At 45.3% G+C, this 14639-nt stretch overlaps 1 protein-coding gene across 1 annotated transcript; it reads left to right on the top strand.

The window, feature by feature from the left end:
- Positions 1 to 257: 257 nt before the first annotated feature.
- On the top strand, positions 258 to 13420 carry LOC129697047 (transmembrane protein 18-like). The gene is made up of 5 exons (XM_055635246.1): positions 258 to 410; positions 1263 to 1380; positions 11399 to 11453; positions 12510 to 12603; positions 12693 to 13420. Exons 1-5 carry the CDS (start codon positions 315 to 317, stop codon positions 12789 to 12791), a joined length of 462 nt encoding a protein of 153 aa, XP_055491221.1. The 5' UTR covers positions 258 to 314; the 3' UTR covers positions 12792 to 13420.
- The last annotated feature ends 1219 nt before the right edge of the window (positions 13421 to 14639 follow it).

The raw sequence follows: 14639 nt of genomic DNA, 5'->3' as shown, positions 1-14639 counted from the left end.
GGGCAAGGAACCGGTGATGCGTTGGGCAAGGAACCGGTGATGCGTTGGGCAGGAACCGGTGATGCGTTGGGCATCAATATTGCTCACCTTGCATTGAGAATTGCTGTCGGGAATTTGTCCCTTATTTTGAACTTTTGCCCCTTATATTTGGGAGTGAGAGAGTTGGCAACCCGAGCCATGACTGAATGGCAGAGTAGAGTTGATGGGCCGAATGCCCCCTGCATCAGCGATCGACAACGGGCTCCGCCAATGGGGCGGCGGTCTCTGGTGACGTCACGGAGTTGCCGGAAGGGGCGGGACCTCCGGCCGCCGACATGGAGCCGGAGGAGAAGGTGATGGCGGCGGCGGCGGTGCCGGTGGATGCGCTGAGTGGGCTGCGCATCACCAATGTGTGGACCGTCCTCTTGTCAGTAAGTGAAGGGGAGCGGAGAGGAGATGAGAAACGGTCAGACGGCTCCCTCCCTCCCTCCCTGTCTGGCCGTCCCAGGCTCTGCAGCGGGAGTCGCCAACTGGGCTCCCGCCCCAACGTCACCCGGCCATCCCCATCCCTTCTCTCCACAGATGCTGCATGTTTGTCCCGCTGAGTTACTACAGCGTTCTGTGTCTATCCTCGCAGTAAACCCTGCACCAGCGACTGCAGTTCCTTCCTACACAGAACTTGGTCAAAGCAGGCAAACCTTGAGAAGCTTTCGCAGTGGATGAGACAAAATGTGTGGGGAGGAGCTGCAGATGTTGGTTTACACTGCAGACAGACACACACAAAGCTGGAGTAACTCAGCGGGACACGCAGCATCTCCGGAGAGAAGGAATAGGAGACATTCGGGTCGATACTCTTCTCCTGGTGGGAGTTCTGCAAAACCCTCTCTCACTGCCCCCTTCTGTGATTCCCTGTCTTTAGCACATCTTCCAAGCCATGGCTGACTCCGCCCTTCCTGAGGTCATCTGTTGCCAGTCCTGATTTGGTTCTGGTCTTCACTTATTTCGTCTGCAGAAGGACTCTGACTCAAACGTCACCTATTCCCATTTCTCTGCCTGACCCGCTGAGTTACTCCAGCATTTATTTGTGTGTCTATCTCTGCCAGCTCTTTGCTCAACTGCAATGAGTTGAAAGAGCACAATAACATTATACTGAAAGACTAATACCACTACAGCATTAGGTACAGGTTGTAATAACACTTTAATAGTATCATGTTTGCTATATCTAAAATTTCATAAGGAAGGAATTGTAAGATGGTTAATTTTGCTCTGTTCTCTTTGTTTAGATTCAGTGGTCAGAGCCATGGCTGATTGGGCTGCTAACTTTCCACATCCTCTGCTTTGTACTAACTCTGATCACAGTGAGATTCTACAGGCTGCAGATTGCCCATTTCCTTTTCATGAGTAAGTCATTTTTTGTTTGGTGATTAAAAATAATTCAATGGCCTTTTGAGTATTCAGTCATACAACACTGGCCCTGTGGCCCAACCTGTACAATATGCCTCATTTATGCTAGTCTCATTTGCCTGTATTTAGCCCATGTTCTTTTAAATCTTTCCTACCCATGTACCTGTCCAAATGTCTTTTAAAGATTGTTTTTGTACTTCCCTGGCAGCTTGTTCCATATACCCACCACACTGCATGTGAAATGGTTGCCTCTTGTCAAATCTTTCCCCTCTTAAATAAAAACCCATGCCCTCTAGTTCTTGATTCTGGGGAAAAGATTCTGTATATTTACCTCATCTTTTTTCTCTCATGATTTTATACACCTTATAATCACGCCTCAGCTTTCTGCACTCCAAGGATAACAACTTAGTCTGCCCAACCTCTCTCAATAGCTCAGGACCATTAGTCCAGACGATATTAGAAGTGTAAGCCAACATCTGCAGCTCCTCCCCTCCCAGTAGGCGGGGCTGTGTGAGGATGCTGTTCATTGACCAGTTCAGCTTTCAATACGATAGTCCCCATCAGACCGGCTGAGAAGCTGCTGAAACTGAGGCTTAACACTCCCCATGTGCGCCTGGGTCCTGGACTTTCACACTGCCAGGCCCCAGGTGGTCAAGATAGGAAGACATGCATCCAACCCCCTCACCCTGAACACGGGATCCCACCAGGGTTGCGTCCTTACCCCCTACTGTACTCCCTGTACACACATGACCGTGTGGCCAGGTTCAGCTCCAACTCCATCATCAAATTGCTGATGACACTGGTGGTGGGCCTGATCTCTGATAACGATGAGAAGGCCTACCTGGAGGAGGTGGCTGATCTGGAACACAGTGTCACAAAGACTAAGGAGCTGATTGTGGACTTTAGAAGGGTACAACATCTGAGGGGGTACACGCCACTGGAGATTAATGGGACTACTGTGGATAGGGTGAGTTGCTTTAAATACCTGGTCCACATCACAGAGGATCTGACATGGACAACACACACTGCCGCACTGGTGAGCAATGCAAGGCAGCGCCTTTACCACCTGGTTAAGGAATGCGAATGTTCATGGCTATATCTTTGATTTGTAGAAAGTGGGAGGGATTAAAAGATAAGTTGTTCAAGGCAAGCACAAGTTCTGGCAAGTGGAGGAGAATGTTAGTAGAGAGAACCTGGATGGATCTATGTTCTTGGAGGAAATGAAGTTCTCTTAAGAACTTCATGTTGGGGAATGGAAGTGTATGTGGACTGGATAACCATGGTGAAGATGAGGTGGTGCAGCCAGGGAAATGTTAAAATCTTGCGGGAAATAAGGGGGAGGGGGCGATAAGATATCATCAAGGAAGGCACAATGGCGCTGTAGTAGAGATATGCCTCACAGCACTTGAGACCTGGGTTCGATCCTGACTGTGGGGACTGTCTGAACAGAGTTTGTACGTTCTGCCTCTAAATGTGTGGGTTTTCTCCAGGTGCTACGGTTTCCTTCCACAATCCAATGATGTGCAGTTTTATAGGTTAATTGGCTTCTGTAAATTACCCCTAGTATGTTGGATAAAACTAGTGTGCGGGTGAACAATGGTCCCCATCTTTATTACAGCTTTCACCAAATGCTGCAGGAAATCAGCGGGTCAGGTAGCATGGATGCTGCCTGACCCACTGGGTTCCTTCATCACTTTGCAGATTGAAATCTTGATCAGAATACAGTTTTATTTCAGTATTGAACATAGAATACAAGAATTTTATTTCAGTATTGAACATAGAATACAAGAATAGCCCCATAACGACTATGTTGAACAAACTTTGCCCCTCTCACCTTAAAGCTATACTCTCTGGTATTTGATTTTCTATCCTGGGCAAAAAGGTTCTGCCTGTCGACCCTATCTCTGCCTTGTGTAATTTTATGTTCTTATCTCGGGTCTCCCCGCAACTTCCAGCGTTACTGAGAAAACAGTCCAAATCTGTCCAACCTCTCCCTGTAGCTAATACCTCCTTATTGCAGGCATCATTCTGGTAACCGTTCTCTGCACCCTTTTCAACACGTGCATATCCTTCCTGTAATACCACAAATTCAGATGAACTAAAGTCCTATAAAGCTGCATCATCACTTCCTGACTCTTACACTCAATGCCACAACCCAGGAAAGCAAAAATGAAATCAACCATGCCATATGCCTTCTCTACTTGCATTGCTGTTCCCAAGGAGTTATTGATGTGGACCCCAAGATCTCTCCAAGCAACATCTTAAAGAACCTCTTCTCCACCCTATCCAATGCCTTCACGTTCTCCTTATGATGTGGTGGAGAACAGCACACAATATTTTATATGTGGCTAACTTAAAGTTTTACACAGCAGCACCATGATTTCTGATGAAGGCAAGTATGCCATTTCCCCCCTACTACTTCTGTTGCTGATTTCAAGGAGCTATGTAATTGCACCCTAAAATCCCTCTGTCCATTTACATTTGACCTCCCAAAGTGCAACACCTCACACTTGTCCCGAATAAACTCTATCTGCCATTTCTTGGCCCACATTTCTAACTGACCTGTGTCCTTTGACAGCCTTGGTCTTTATTTACAACTCTGCCAATTTTTGTGTTACCTGCAAATTTTATGTGACCTGTTGAAAAAGTGATAGGAATGCATCGAAAGCAAACGAAGATTGCAGTATGGTTATTGACACTAGAGGTCAGTGTGGTTCTTTATATAAATATTCTAAAACTATCTCAGTACAAATTGAAGATCCAACTAGTCTTTTAATTATTGAAAGGTTGTTACAAGATGGATTTCATCTTCAATTTTTTACATTTTTCATCAAACTGAACCACAATCTCTTGTCTTTAATTCACATGTATATTGCAATATCTTATTTAACCAAATTTAATACCATAGAAACACATCATTGTGCAACCAGTCAATGCAGGAATTTGAGCTCATCTTCAGCCATTTTCTACCTGAATTATCAAAGTCCATCTCTTTCTCCCCGTGTTTGGAAGAAATTGAGCTAGTGTCATATGAAGATGTATGGAAGATTGATCTACCAAACAAGTCAAAACTGAAACAGTAACTTCAGCTGAAACAGTCCAACTGCCCTATGAGTGTTCTGTATATGTTCATCACCAGTAGTATTCATCTTACTCTGCCTCTTAACTACAATTTAAACTGGTTTATGTCCCTCAACTCCTTGCTTGTTCATGTGACTATCTAAATGCCTCTAAAACATTTCTATTCTATCCACTTCCCCATGCAGCATGTTTTGGGCACTTTGACAAAAAAAATTTGCCATGTAAATCTTTCATCTTTCCCCCCCGTCACCTTAAAGCTATGCCCTTTAGTATTTATCATTTACAGCCGTGGCTAAACACACTATCCACCGCACCTGTGCCTCATAATTTTAGATACTTCTATCAGGATTTCCCTCAGCCTTTGACTCTCTAATCCAGGTTTGTCTAACTTCTAATCATTAGTAGCATCCAGGCAACATCCTAGATAACCTCTTCTCCATCATCTCCAAAGTCTTCATGTCACCCCCCTTGTGATTTGATAACCAGAGCTGCAAATAAAACTCTACATATGGCTTACTTAAAGTTTTACACAACTGCAACATGATTTCCTGACGTTGCAACCCGACTGAAGATGGCCAGTATGCCTTATTTTACCACCATATGTTTTGTTTATCGCCCTATTCTGTTGCTGATTTCAAGGAGCTGTATAATTGTTCCCCAAAATCCCTCTGTCCTCTTACATTTGACCTCCCAAATTTCTGCACCTCATAATTGTCCTGAATAAACTCCATCTGCCATCTGTCGGCTCATTAGGGGAGATTATGTGTTCGGCACGGACTAGAAGGGTCGAGATGGACTGTTTCCGTGCTGTAATTGTTATATGGTCATAGTCTCAATTGATCTGTATTCTGCTGTATCCTTTGATAACCGTGCTCTCTATCCACCAATCTATCCACCACTCTATCCTGCAAATTTTTGTGTCAATTTCAAATTTACCCATCAGTCCACCTGCATTTTATCCATATTATTTATGTGCATCACAAACAGCAGAGGTCCCAGCTTTGATCCGGATAAAACACACTTTAATCAGAATAATGCCCTTCATTATTAACCTCCTCTTTGGCCAAGCCAATTTTTAATTTAATCTACCAAGTCTCCAAGAATCTCATGCCTTAATTTTTCTGGATCAGCCTACCATGAAGGAACTTGTCAAATGTCCATGTATTCAGTATTCACTGTCTACCCTCATCAATCATCTCTGTCAACTCCACAAAATAAAACCTCATCTACTTATTCACCTCTTAAATTTGTAAGATATGACCACCCCAAATTGAATATTCCCAATAAATTTGCTTTTCTGGATGTGAATAGATTCAGTAATAATGTTCTCTAATAATTCTCCTAGTACTGATGTCAGGTTCACCAACTTATAATTCCCTGGTTTGTCTTAACTTCCCTTATTAAATAGATGATACAATGCGGAAACAGGCCCTTTGACCCACCGAGTCCGCACCAACCCCGTACACTAACACTATCCTACACATACTTCGGACAATTTACAATTTTACCAAACCGATTAGCCTGCAAACCTGTACGTCTTTTGATTGTGGGGGGGAAACTGGACGAACGCGGAAAATCCACCACGGTCATGGGAAGAACGTACAAACTGCACTGACGGCACCCGTCGGCAGGATTGAACCGGGTCTCTGGAGCTGTAAGGCAGTAACTCTAGCCCTGCCGCTTTCTGTAATAATTCCCAGGTCTTGCCATTTGCCAAAAATAAATACACTTCTGCCACTAGTGTCACCATATTCATTAACTTATCTTTGCTTTCAGATTTACTTGTCATAATTAGTGCCTCCACTTACAGACCTGCTGCACTGACCCCTACCCCCTCTGCCACTTTAGCTTAAACCCATACGTGTAGCGAACATCCCTGTGAGGATATTGGTTCCCCTCCAAATAAGATGCAACCTGTTCCTCTTGTACATGTCTCTCCTACCCTGGAAGGAAGTCCAATGATCCATATATCTGAAACCTTCCTTCCTGCACCAACTCATTAGCCATGTATTGAATCATGTATCTTTCTACTTTTTGCCTCAGATGCAGGCACATATAGAATTGCATTTGCATGAAAACATCAATGTTATCCTAATTCACAATTTTCAATGGTCCAAATGTAACAATTATAGAGGGGACTCGCAGGAGTCCTGCCAAAAACTAAGCGGACACATGTTGTGTGCTTGACACAAGTTGTGTTCTTGTTTTAATCGGTAAGATACAGCTCCCTACTCCTCAAATGGACACGGGCGTTGCCCGGCTTTAAATACCCCTAAGGTTCAACCCCATGATCTTCGCCTCCCACACTGAGACAACTAACTCCTCCCTCCAGAGCCGAGGGTTCACTCTGCTCGTGGCCTACCACCAGATACCGCCACATGACCCCCCCAGAACCAGAGGCAGCGAAAAAGGACGCCGAACGAAATGGCCAGATCGCGTAGATACGTCCCTCGCACAGGGGACTTGCCCAGACCGGAATAATTAAAGGTGACCCGGGATGGCGGGCGCCCGCAACGGGGCGGTTGAGCCATCTGTACCGGCTTGCTCAGGTCCAGATGGGCTGGCTTTAAACGAGCCACGGATACAGTTTCCTGCCAGCCCCCCATGTCCAAGACGAACGTTGTGTACCCATGCCATAGCACCCGAAAGGGACCTTCATAAGGGCGCTGCAAGGGCGACCAGTGGGCATCACAGCGCAGAGAGACACACAGGCAGTCCACCAGCGCTGGTCGCACATGGGATGGGCCACCCCAATACGAGACGTCGGGATGGGAGCCAGGACACCAACCCTCTCCCGCAAATGCACAAATACAGATGACAGTGGTTCCCGGGACCCATAAGCGGCCGGGACAAACTCCCTGGGGACAGTGAGCAGAGCGCCATACATTAGTTCCGCCGAGGACAATGACAAATCCTCCTTGGGGGCAGTTCGAATCCCCAACAGGACTCATGGCAACTCGTCCATCCACTCGGGGCCCGTGAGGCAAGTCTTCAGGGTGTCCTTCAGATGGCGGTAGAACCGCTCCACCAACCCATTCGACTGGGGATGGTACGCTGTCGAATGGTGCAGCTGGGTCCCCAGCAGGCAGGCCATCGCGGACCACAGTTCAGAAGTGAACTGGGCACCCCGGTCCGATGTGATGTCCAGAGGAACCCTGAAGCGGGCCACCCAATTAGCCACGAGGGCACAAGCGCACGACTGGGCGGCAGTGTCTATTAGCGGAATGGCCTCCAGCCGCCACGTAAAACGGTCCACCACCGTCAGCTGTTGCGAAACACCCCGGGACGAAGACAGCAGCCCCACGATGTCCACGTGCACGTGGTCGAACTGCCGGCATGGCACTGTAAAATCCTAAACCGGCGGCCGGGCGTATTGATGTATCTACGATGTTTGGCACGGAATGCTTCTGCAGCCCATGCCATATAAACCTCGCGGCCACCATGGCAACCGTGGCCTGGATAGACGGGTGAGCTAGGCCGTGGACACGTCGCATGGGATGGAAGTACCCGAGGATCCCAACCGCACATCCTCCAGCACCAAACACGAGATCGGGGCGCGGTACGCCAGCATCTCTTCGTCCGCCAGCTGCGCCGCAGCCAAGGCAGAGTTGCCTATTCCGGAGGCTGGGTTGAGTATGGCTGCGATCGCGGGGCAGGACAAGGCGTCTGCAACTAGGTTTACCGGCGATGTGTCGGACGCCTGTCGTAAACTCTGAAATAGACGTTAGCTGGCACTGCTGACGGGTGGACCAAGGTTCTGAGACCTTGGCAATTGCGAAGATGAGGGGCTTATGGTCTTGGAAGGCTATAAATTCCCGGCCATCCAGGAATAACCGGAAATACCACAACGCAAGGTGCAATGCGAGCAACTCCTGGTCGAAAGCATTGTAGCGCTGTTCTGCAGGCTTGAGCTGGCGGCTAAAAAAGGCGAAAGGCTGCCATTTGCCATTGACTGACTGCTCTAGAACGCTGCCGACTGCAGAGTCCGAGGCATCCAAGGTAAGGACCGTAGGGCCGTTGGCCTGCAGACGCCCGAGCCAATGCTTCCTTTGTCCCTGCAAACGCCGCCACGGCGATGGCGTCCCATTGCACCTCCCGCCTCTTGCCCGTCAGCAACTGAAAGAGTGGCCGCATAACTTTAGCCAACGCCGGCACGAACTGATAGTAGAACGGTACCATGCCCACGAATTCCTGGAGGCCCTGCACTGTTGAAGGCCACGGAAACTGGCAGATCGCCTCAACCCAGTGCGGTAAATCTGCGCCCAGCAATGGCTGGGCCACGTCCGCAACAATGAATGGCCAGGTGAAGTGGCACACACCAGAGATGATCGGGATAGTGTGGACGCCATAGGTGCGGATTCCATTGCCGTTCGCAGCGGTTAAGGGTGGGACCCGCTTACCAGCATGCCTGTCCACTCCGGAGGGGGGCAAAACGCTGACCTCACCCCATTGTCCAATAAGAACCCGAGCCCTGAGCGCCAGTCCCAGACATATAGGCGATGGATCCTGCCGGCCACCGAGGTGACTATCGGCGGCCAGCACTGGCGTTTTGCGGAAACTAACATGGCTGGTGGCATTGGCGGGCGCTGAACCCCAGCGTTGGTGGTAAAAATATCACATCCTTTTTCCTGGATCCTGCTCAGCCATCCTTTCCTGTGCAACTTGTCTGGTCTGTGGCTCTTGTGGGCTTGGGCCTCTTGTGGGCGGGGTCTTGGGTCGTTGGGCCTTCCAGGGCACTGAATCGATCCGGCCCAGCGATTCCATAGATTCCAGCGCACCCACTTGCTACTGGTCGGACAGCCACATCTCGTCGGCGCATGCGCTAATCTGATCGGATCTTCGAAGCACGCCCCCGAGAGCTGCCGGTGGATGTCTCGCGGCAACTGCTGCAGGTAGGTAAATTTAAACAGCGGGCAGGTGGGGTGGAAGATTGCAACCTTCACGTGGTCCGTCCTGTTTCGACTAATGCAATCAACTCAACGTGCACAAACGGGAGATCAAATAGAACAAGTTGTCCAACAACTTTAGGCTGTGCACGCCACACGAAAGAAGAAGAAGAAGCGGACAGGTCTCGCTTATGAGGGCCGAGGGCTTCCGGTTGCTGAGCCCGCCCATGTTGAGGACGTGACAGGCGCACTCCGTACGACTCGGCCCGTAGATCCTGTCTACTTACCCGCTGCCGGCGGATTATTGAGGTAAGGAACGACTCAACCAGCCGTCTGCTGATCCAGAGCGTTTACCACCTAGTGGTAATGGGTCCCGTCGGCCATTACGCTGCGGATGTAGATTTGGGACTCGGCCTGTCGGAACCAAACTCCCAGCTGCGAGGTCCAAAATGTAGGCAGCTTCAAGGAGACCACATTGAATACGGCCTCGTAGGCGGCAGCGGCAGAATGTACCTTCCCTTCCAGGATTACACTCCTGAACGTCGGGTTCACCAGTATAGCGGGGACTCGCAGGAGTCCTGCAAAAACTAAGTGGACACAAGCTGTATGCTTAAAACATGTTTTAATCGGTAAAATACAGCACCCTACTCCTCAAATAGGCACGGGTGTTGCCCGACCTTAAATACCCCTATGGGTCAACCCCGTGACCTGCGCCTCCCACACCGAGACACCTAACTCCTCCCTCCAGAACCGAGGGTTCGCTCCGTCCGTGGCCTACCACCAGGTGCCGCCACACTGCTGTATGTGACTGTAATTCTCATACAAATTAAAGGTGACTATTGTATTGGTTTAGGTGAATAGTCTTTGCCTTTTTCCAAAACGTGAAATTAGATTAACAAGATAGAAATGTGACATCTGGTCGGACTTTAAAGTTATTTTTTTTTTAAAGAAAATAAAATTGTTGGATTCTTCTGTATTCAAGATAGAAATACATGCCTGTTGCTCGGCGAGCTTTCTTAGTGTTTATCCTCGAATTGATGTTCAGCTGACACAGTCAACATTTATTTTTTGGCTTAACAGATAAAAAAAATAGTGAAAGGTATGTGTATCTTCGAAGGCGAATATCACATTGTGAATAAAATATGAATGCATCTATTAAGAGAGTTCTGTATGATTTGAGCAAGATCACTGGAAATCAGCACGCAAACATCAGTCCTGAGATAAGGGCATAATAGAAGCAGAATTAGGCCATTCGGCCCATCAAGTCGACTGATTGATCTATCTCTCCCTTCTAATCCCATTCTCCTGCCTTCTCCCCATAAACCCCTGACACCTGTACTAATCAAGAATTTATCTATCACTGCTTTAAAAATATCCATTGACTTGGCCTCCACAGCCTTCTGTGGTAAATAATTCATGGATTCACCACCCTCTGACCAAAGAAATTCCTACTCATTTCCTTCTTAAAGGTACATCCTTTAATTTGAGGTGATCGCTATGAGATCCCGAGTTCCACAACTCAAATGGATGTATGGATGCAAATTTTCTCAGTGTTGTATTTTGGATGTAAATCAGGGCCAAAATCTTATAAGCCAAATTATCCAATTTGCTTTCACTGTTTCCTTTGAGGAGGAAACAATCCAATATACCAGAATTAGATGTGTTCTTCTCGACTGCATGCAACGTATTTCAAAAAATTGTCTGAATCCGGTTCTGATGGGAAAGAGAAATCTGTTTACTTTCTAATTGTTGAAAGCATCCGGCGTGAAATTGAGCAGTCAATCTTTTCTCAGTGCCAATCAATAGTAGAAAGCTGCAGATAATTTGCTTTGACTTGGCACTTACTCAGGCTTAGTTTGCTGTCTTTGGATTGTTTAAAGATTCTTTAAAACTGTGACAAACCCCAAAACTGTTTAAAACAATCTGTGAATGTTGGGATGTAAATAAATCTGGACAAATTGGTCAAGAATTGAAATGAAATCAATTTTATCTTAATAGTTAAAATGTTCATGTATTTTTAACATGCATCACATTATTTTCTATTACAGTCGTGTTAGTGTACTGTGCAGAGTACATCAATGAAATAGCAGCAATGAACTGGAGGTAAAAGCCATGGAAACATTTATAAAGTTATATATTATATACACTGCATAAGCAACATCCTTTGTCACTAATTTAAATCATTTTTCATAAATAATTAAAAAGTTGATAATTGCTTGGCATGTTATTGAATAATACAATGTTTTAAGTTATTGCTTGTTTCTCTCAGCTCGTGTTGAGTCTAGTTTCATGGTTGTATAGTTTAAACCTCTTGTAAAAAGAATATCAACCTTATTTAATCCATCTTGTCAGAGAATAAACAGAAGTGCAGGATTTAAAGGCATTGAGATCAAACCACATTTTGACATTAAAGTACTCTCTGATTGTACTTTCCCATTTGGTAGAAATCTACCAGCCACTATGCACATTGATTTAGGGAATAGGGAAAATGCTGTTCAAAATGCAAGGATAATAATACAAATGTAGTAACTAAATCACACTGTAAGAGTAAATTTTGCAAGGATGTGTGTAGATTTAGCACAATTGAGAAGATAATGGCACGTGGACTTTACTATCAGTGATTCTGTGGTGGCACATTTTCATTATTTAAAACATTGCACTTTGGGAGGAAACTAGTTGATGTTGAGAAGCAAATGGATTTTGAAAGTTCCGGTAAATTACATTAAAAGTAGCACTGCATATATGAAACGAAAGACCAGAATTGAGATTTGAAACAGAGATAATGTCATCATTGCGACCTAGAAGAACAGATTAGGTGTTTAAATGTGAATTGAGTTAAGGGACTAGGGCAGTCTGCTGCTGCCAAGAGAGATGTCAACTACCAATTTAGACTAGTGTGACGACTTTCTATATTGTGATTCTATTCTTTCAAAGCACTTCAACTTGAATATTTATGATAAGAAAATCTAGATAATTTCTAATTATTATTTTTTCTGTGAACAAATATAAATATTCAGCTTTTGAGTACATGTTGATTTACATGTAATCTTGAAGTGTTTTTGAAGAAGAAAAATTGCTGGCCATTTCACATTTATTTTCTTTAGCTCAAACTCGCTCTGACTATTAGGGCCGAAGCTCAATTTGTTTCTTTTCTTACAGGTTATTTTCTATGTTTCAATACTTTGATTCCAATGGGATGTTCATTTCTCTCGTCTTTTCAACTCCACTTCTAATAAACACAATGATCATTGTGGTATGTGTTCACTTATTTTTGTTTCCAATTGTCCAATATTTGAAAGATATTTCCAGCAATTTCATAACCTATTTTTTGTTTGTTTATAGATCATGTGGGTATATAGAACATTGGCGGAGATGACAGAACTGAAGGCGCTGAAGCAGAAAAAGAAAGCAAACCGTGAACAGGGGAAAAAAACATCATAAGTTAATTTTTTTGTAATTTGGGGTGTCCAGGCCTCTTCAAACCACCTAGAATTTTATTTTGGGAATTGGAGAAAATAAATATAAGTACAAATTGGGGAGACGTTACAACTGAATAAATAGGAGTGGGATCTTCAGCCGCTTGTATATACTCCATTGTTCTGTAGGATCACGACTGATCTCACAGTCCAGGTGTTATATAAATATAAGTCATTGTAAAATAATTAAAATAGATTTTAATATTAGTCTTGGACCTTGAATTAATAATATTTTGAACCTTTCACCAGTGGTGTATTGGCTTCATTCAATAATAAGTGGCATGGCTGATGATCTTTGTTATCCAATTGAAGCTGGGATATTTACACAGAACTGAAGGGCCCTTGTTTTGATCTAAAACTTTAGATTGTGAGAGCAGTGCCTTTGCAGGTCAAATCTGTCACCCTATTGCCAATGAGGTAGCTCTTACCCCAACTTGTTGAAAAGAGCACTTGGTCTTTTATAAGAGTTTTGGCAATGCATAGTCCGAAGGTAATCCTGGGAAGTAGCACTATAGATTTATCTTTTTCTACTCATTGGTTGTCCATAATCATTTTAACTGAAACTTGTATTTTATTAAATAACTTTTGAACAATGTTAAATTTGAGTCAAGAAAATATTTTTATAATTCTATAAAATGCCATTGGTGGACTTTGCATTGGAATTAAGGGTGCAAACAAAGGCTTAGAGCTGTCATACAAAAATTTAAGAGAACATCAGCTGTATTTTGGCAGCCATCACTTTTGGATCGGGTTCAAGGCTAAGTCATGGAGTTCCAGAAAATAATATAAACAATATGGAATTAATATTTTCTGCCTTGAGCAGATTTTTTGAGAACAAAGGATGATCTGTCTTCACTGGATGTATAGAACCATCTTTTGGAAAAGTAACAAACTGGGATGTTAGTGAGGTGATGTATGAGTTACAAGCTCAGCCTTGTCAGAAAGCATCATTGGTTGGTCTCCCTGATTTGGTACATTGGTAATTGAACAGCATTTTTTTAAGGATTTCACTGGATGAAAAAAAATTAAGAGTGTATCTGATGGGGGATAGCTTGGCATCATCCAGTCGTTATCTTGGGAACATTGAGCAGATGTAGCCAGGGACAGATAGTATAGGCTGGCAGAGTAACCAAGTGAGAGATACCAATGTAGTTGAAGGACCTGTGGCGTGAAGTATGTGTGTCTGGATCAGCATCGCTAGGGATGACATTGTAGATAATTGATTTTCATACGATTCACAACAGATAATCTATACATACATATCTAAAACTCTGATCTTGTGTTCCTCCGGTTTGCGCGGTTTTTATATTTGCGCAAAAACGGTACACGATAGCGTTATGATCGGCACCTTACAATTCTCCTGTGTTCAAGCGCGAAAAGTTTTCTTCTAATCGATGGTATGTTGTAAAAGTTATTAAGGTTTGAAAACCTTAAAAACTTCGCATGCGCAGATTGGTCTCCTTTCCTGTCAATCGCCGCCATGCAGATTGGTCTCCTGTCAGTCAGGAATGGACGGTGACGCCTCATCCTGCAACATCGCCGCACTGATTGGCCGCGTCCGCTGTCAGTCGGCTGGAGGTCGTAACTGGCGCCACGGTGAAGTAGTGGCGGCGGCCTGGTGGGGAGGGTGGTGCCGCGGGGCAAGCCCGGGGACTGGACCTGGGCTGGAGCCGAACCGAGCCTGGGACTGGAGCTGGAGGGCTGAGCCCAGGGTTTGGGATGGGGGCCGAGAAAGAAGCTGTGGCCTGGGATGGAACCAAGGACGAACCGGGGCCAGGGACGAGCCCTCCTTCCCACTCTCTCACTCCCTCCG

The sequence above is a fragment of the Leucoraja erinacea genome, chromosome 5 (genome assembly GCF_028641065.1).
Source record: "Leucoraja erinacea ecotype New England chromosome 5, Leri_hhj_1, whole genome shotgun sequence".
Classification (NCBI taxonomy): domain Eukaryota; kingdom Metazoa; phylum Chordata; class Chondrichthyes; order Rajiformes; family Rajidae; genus Leucoraja; species Leucoraja erinaceus.
Note: the sequence above shows the minus strand (reverse complement) of the source record. Positions and strands in the feature narration are given on the sequence as shown.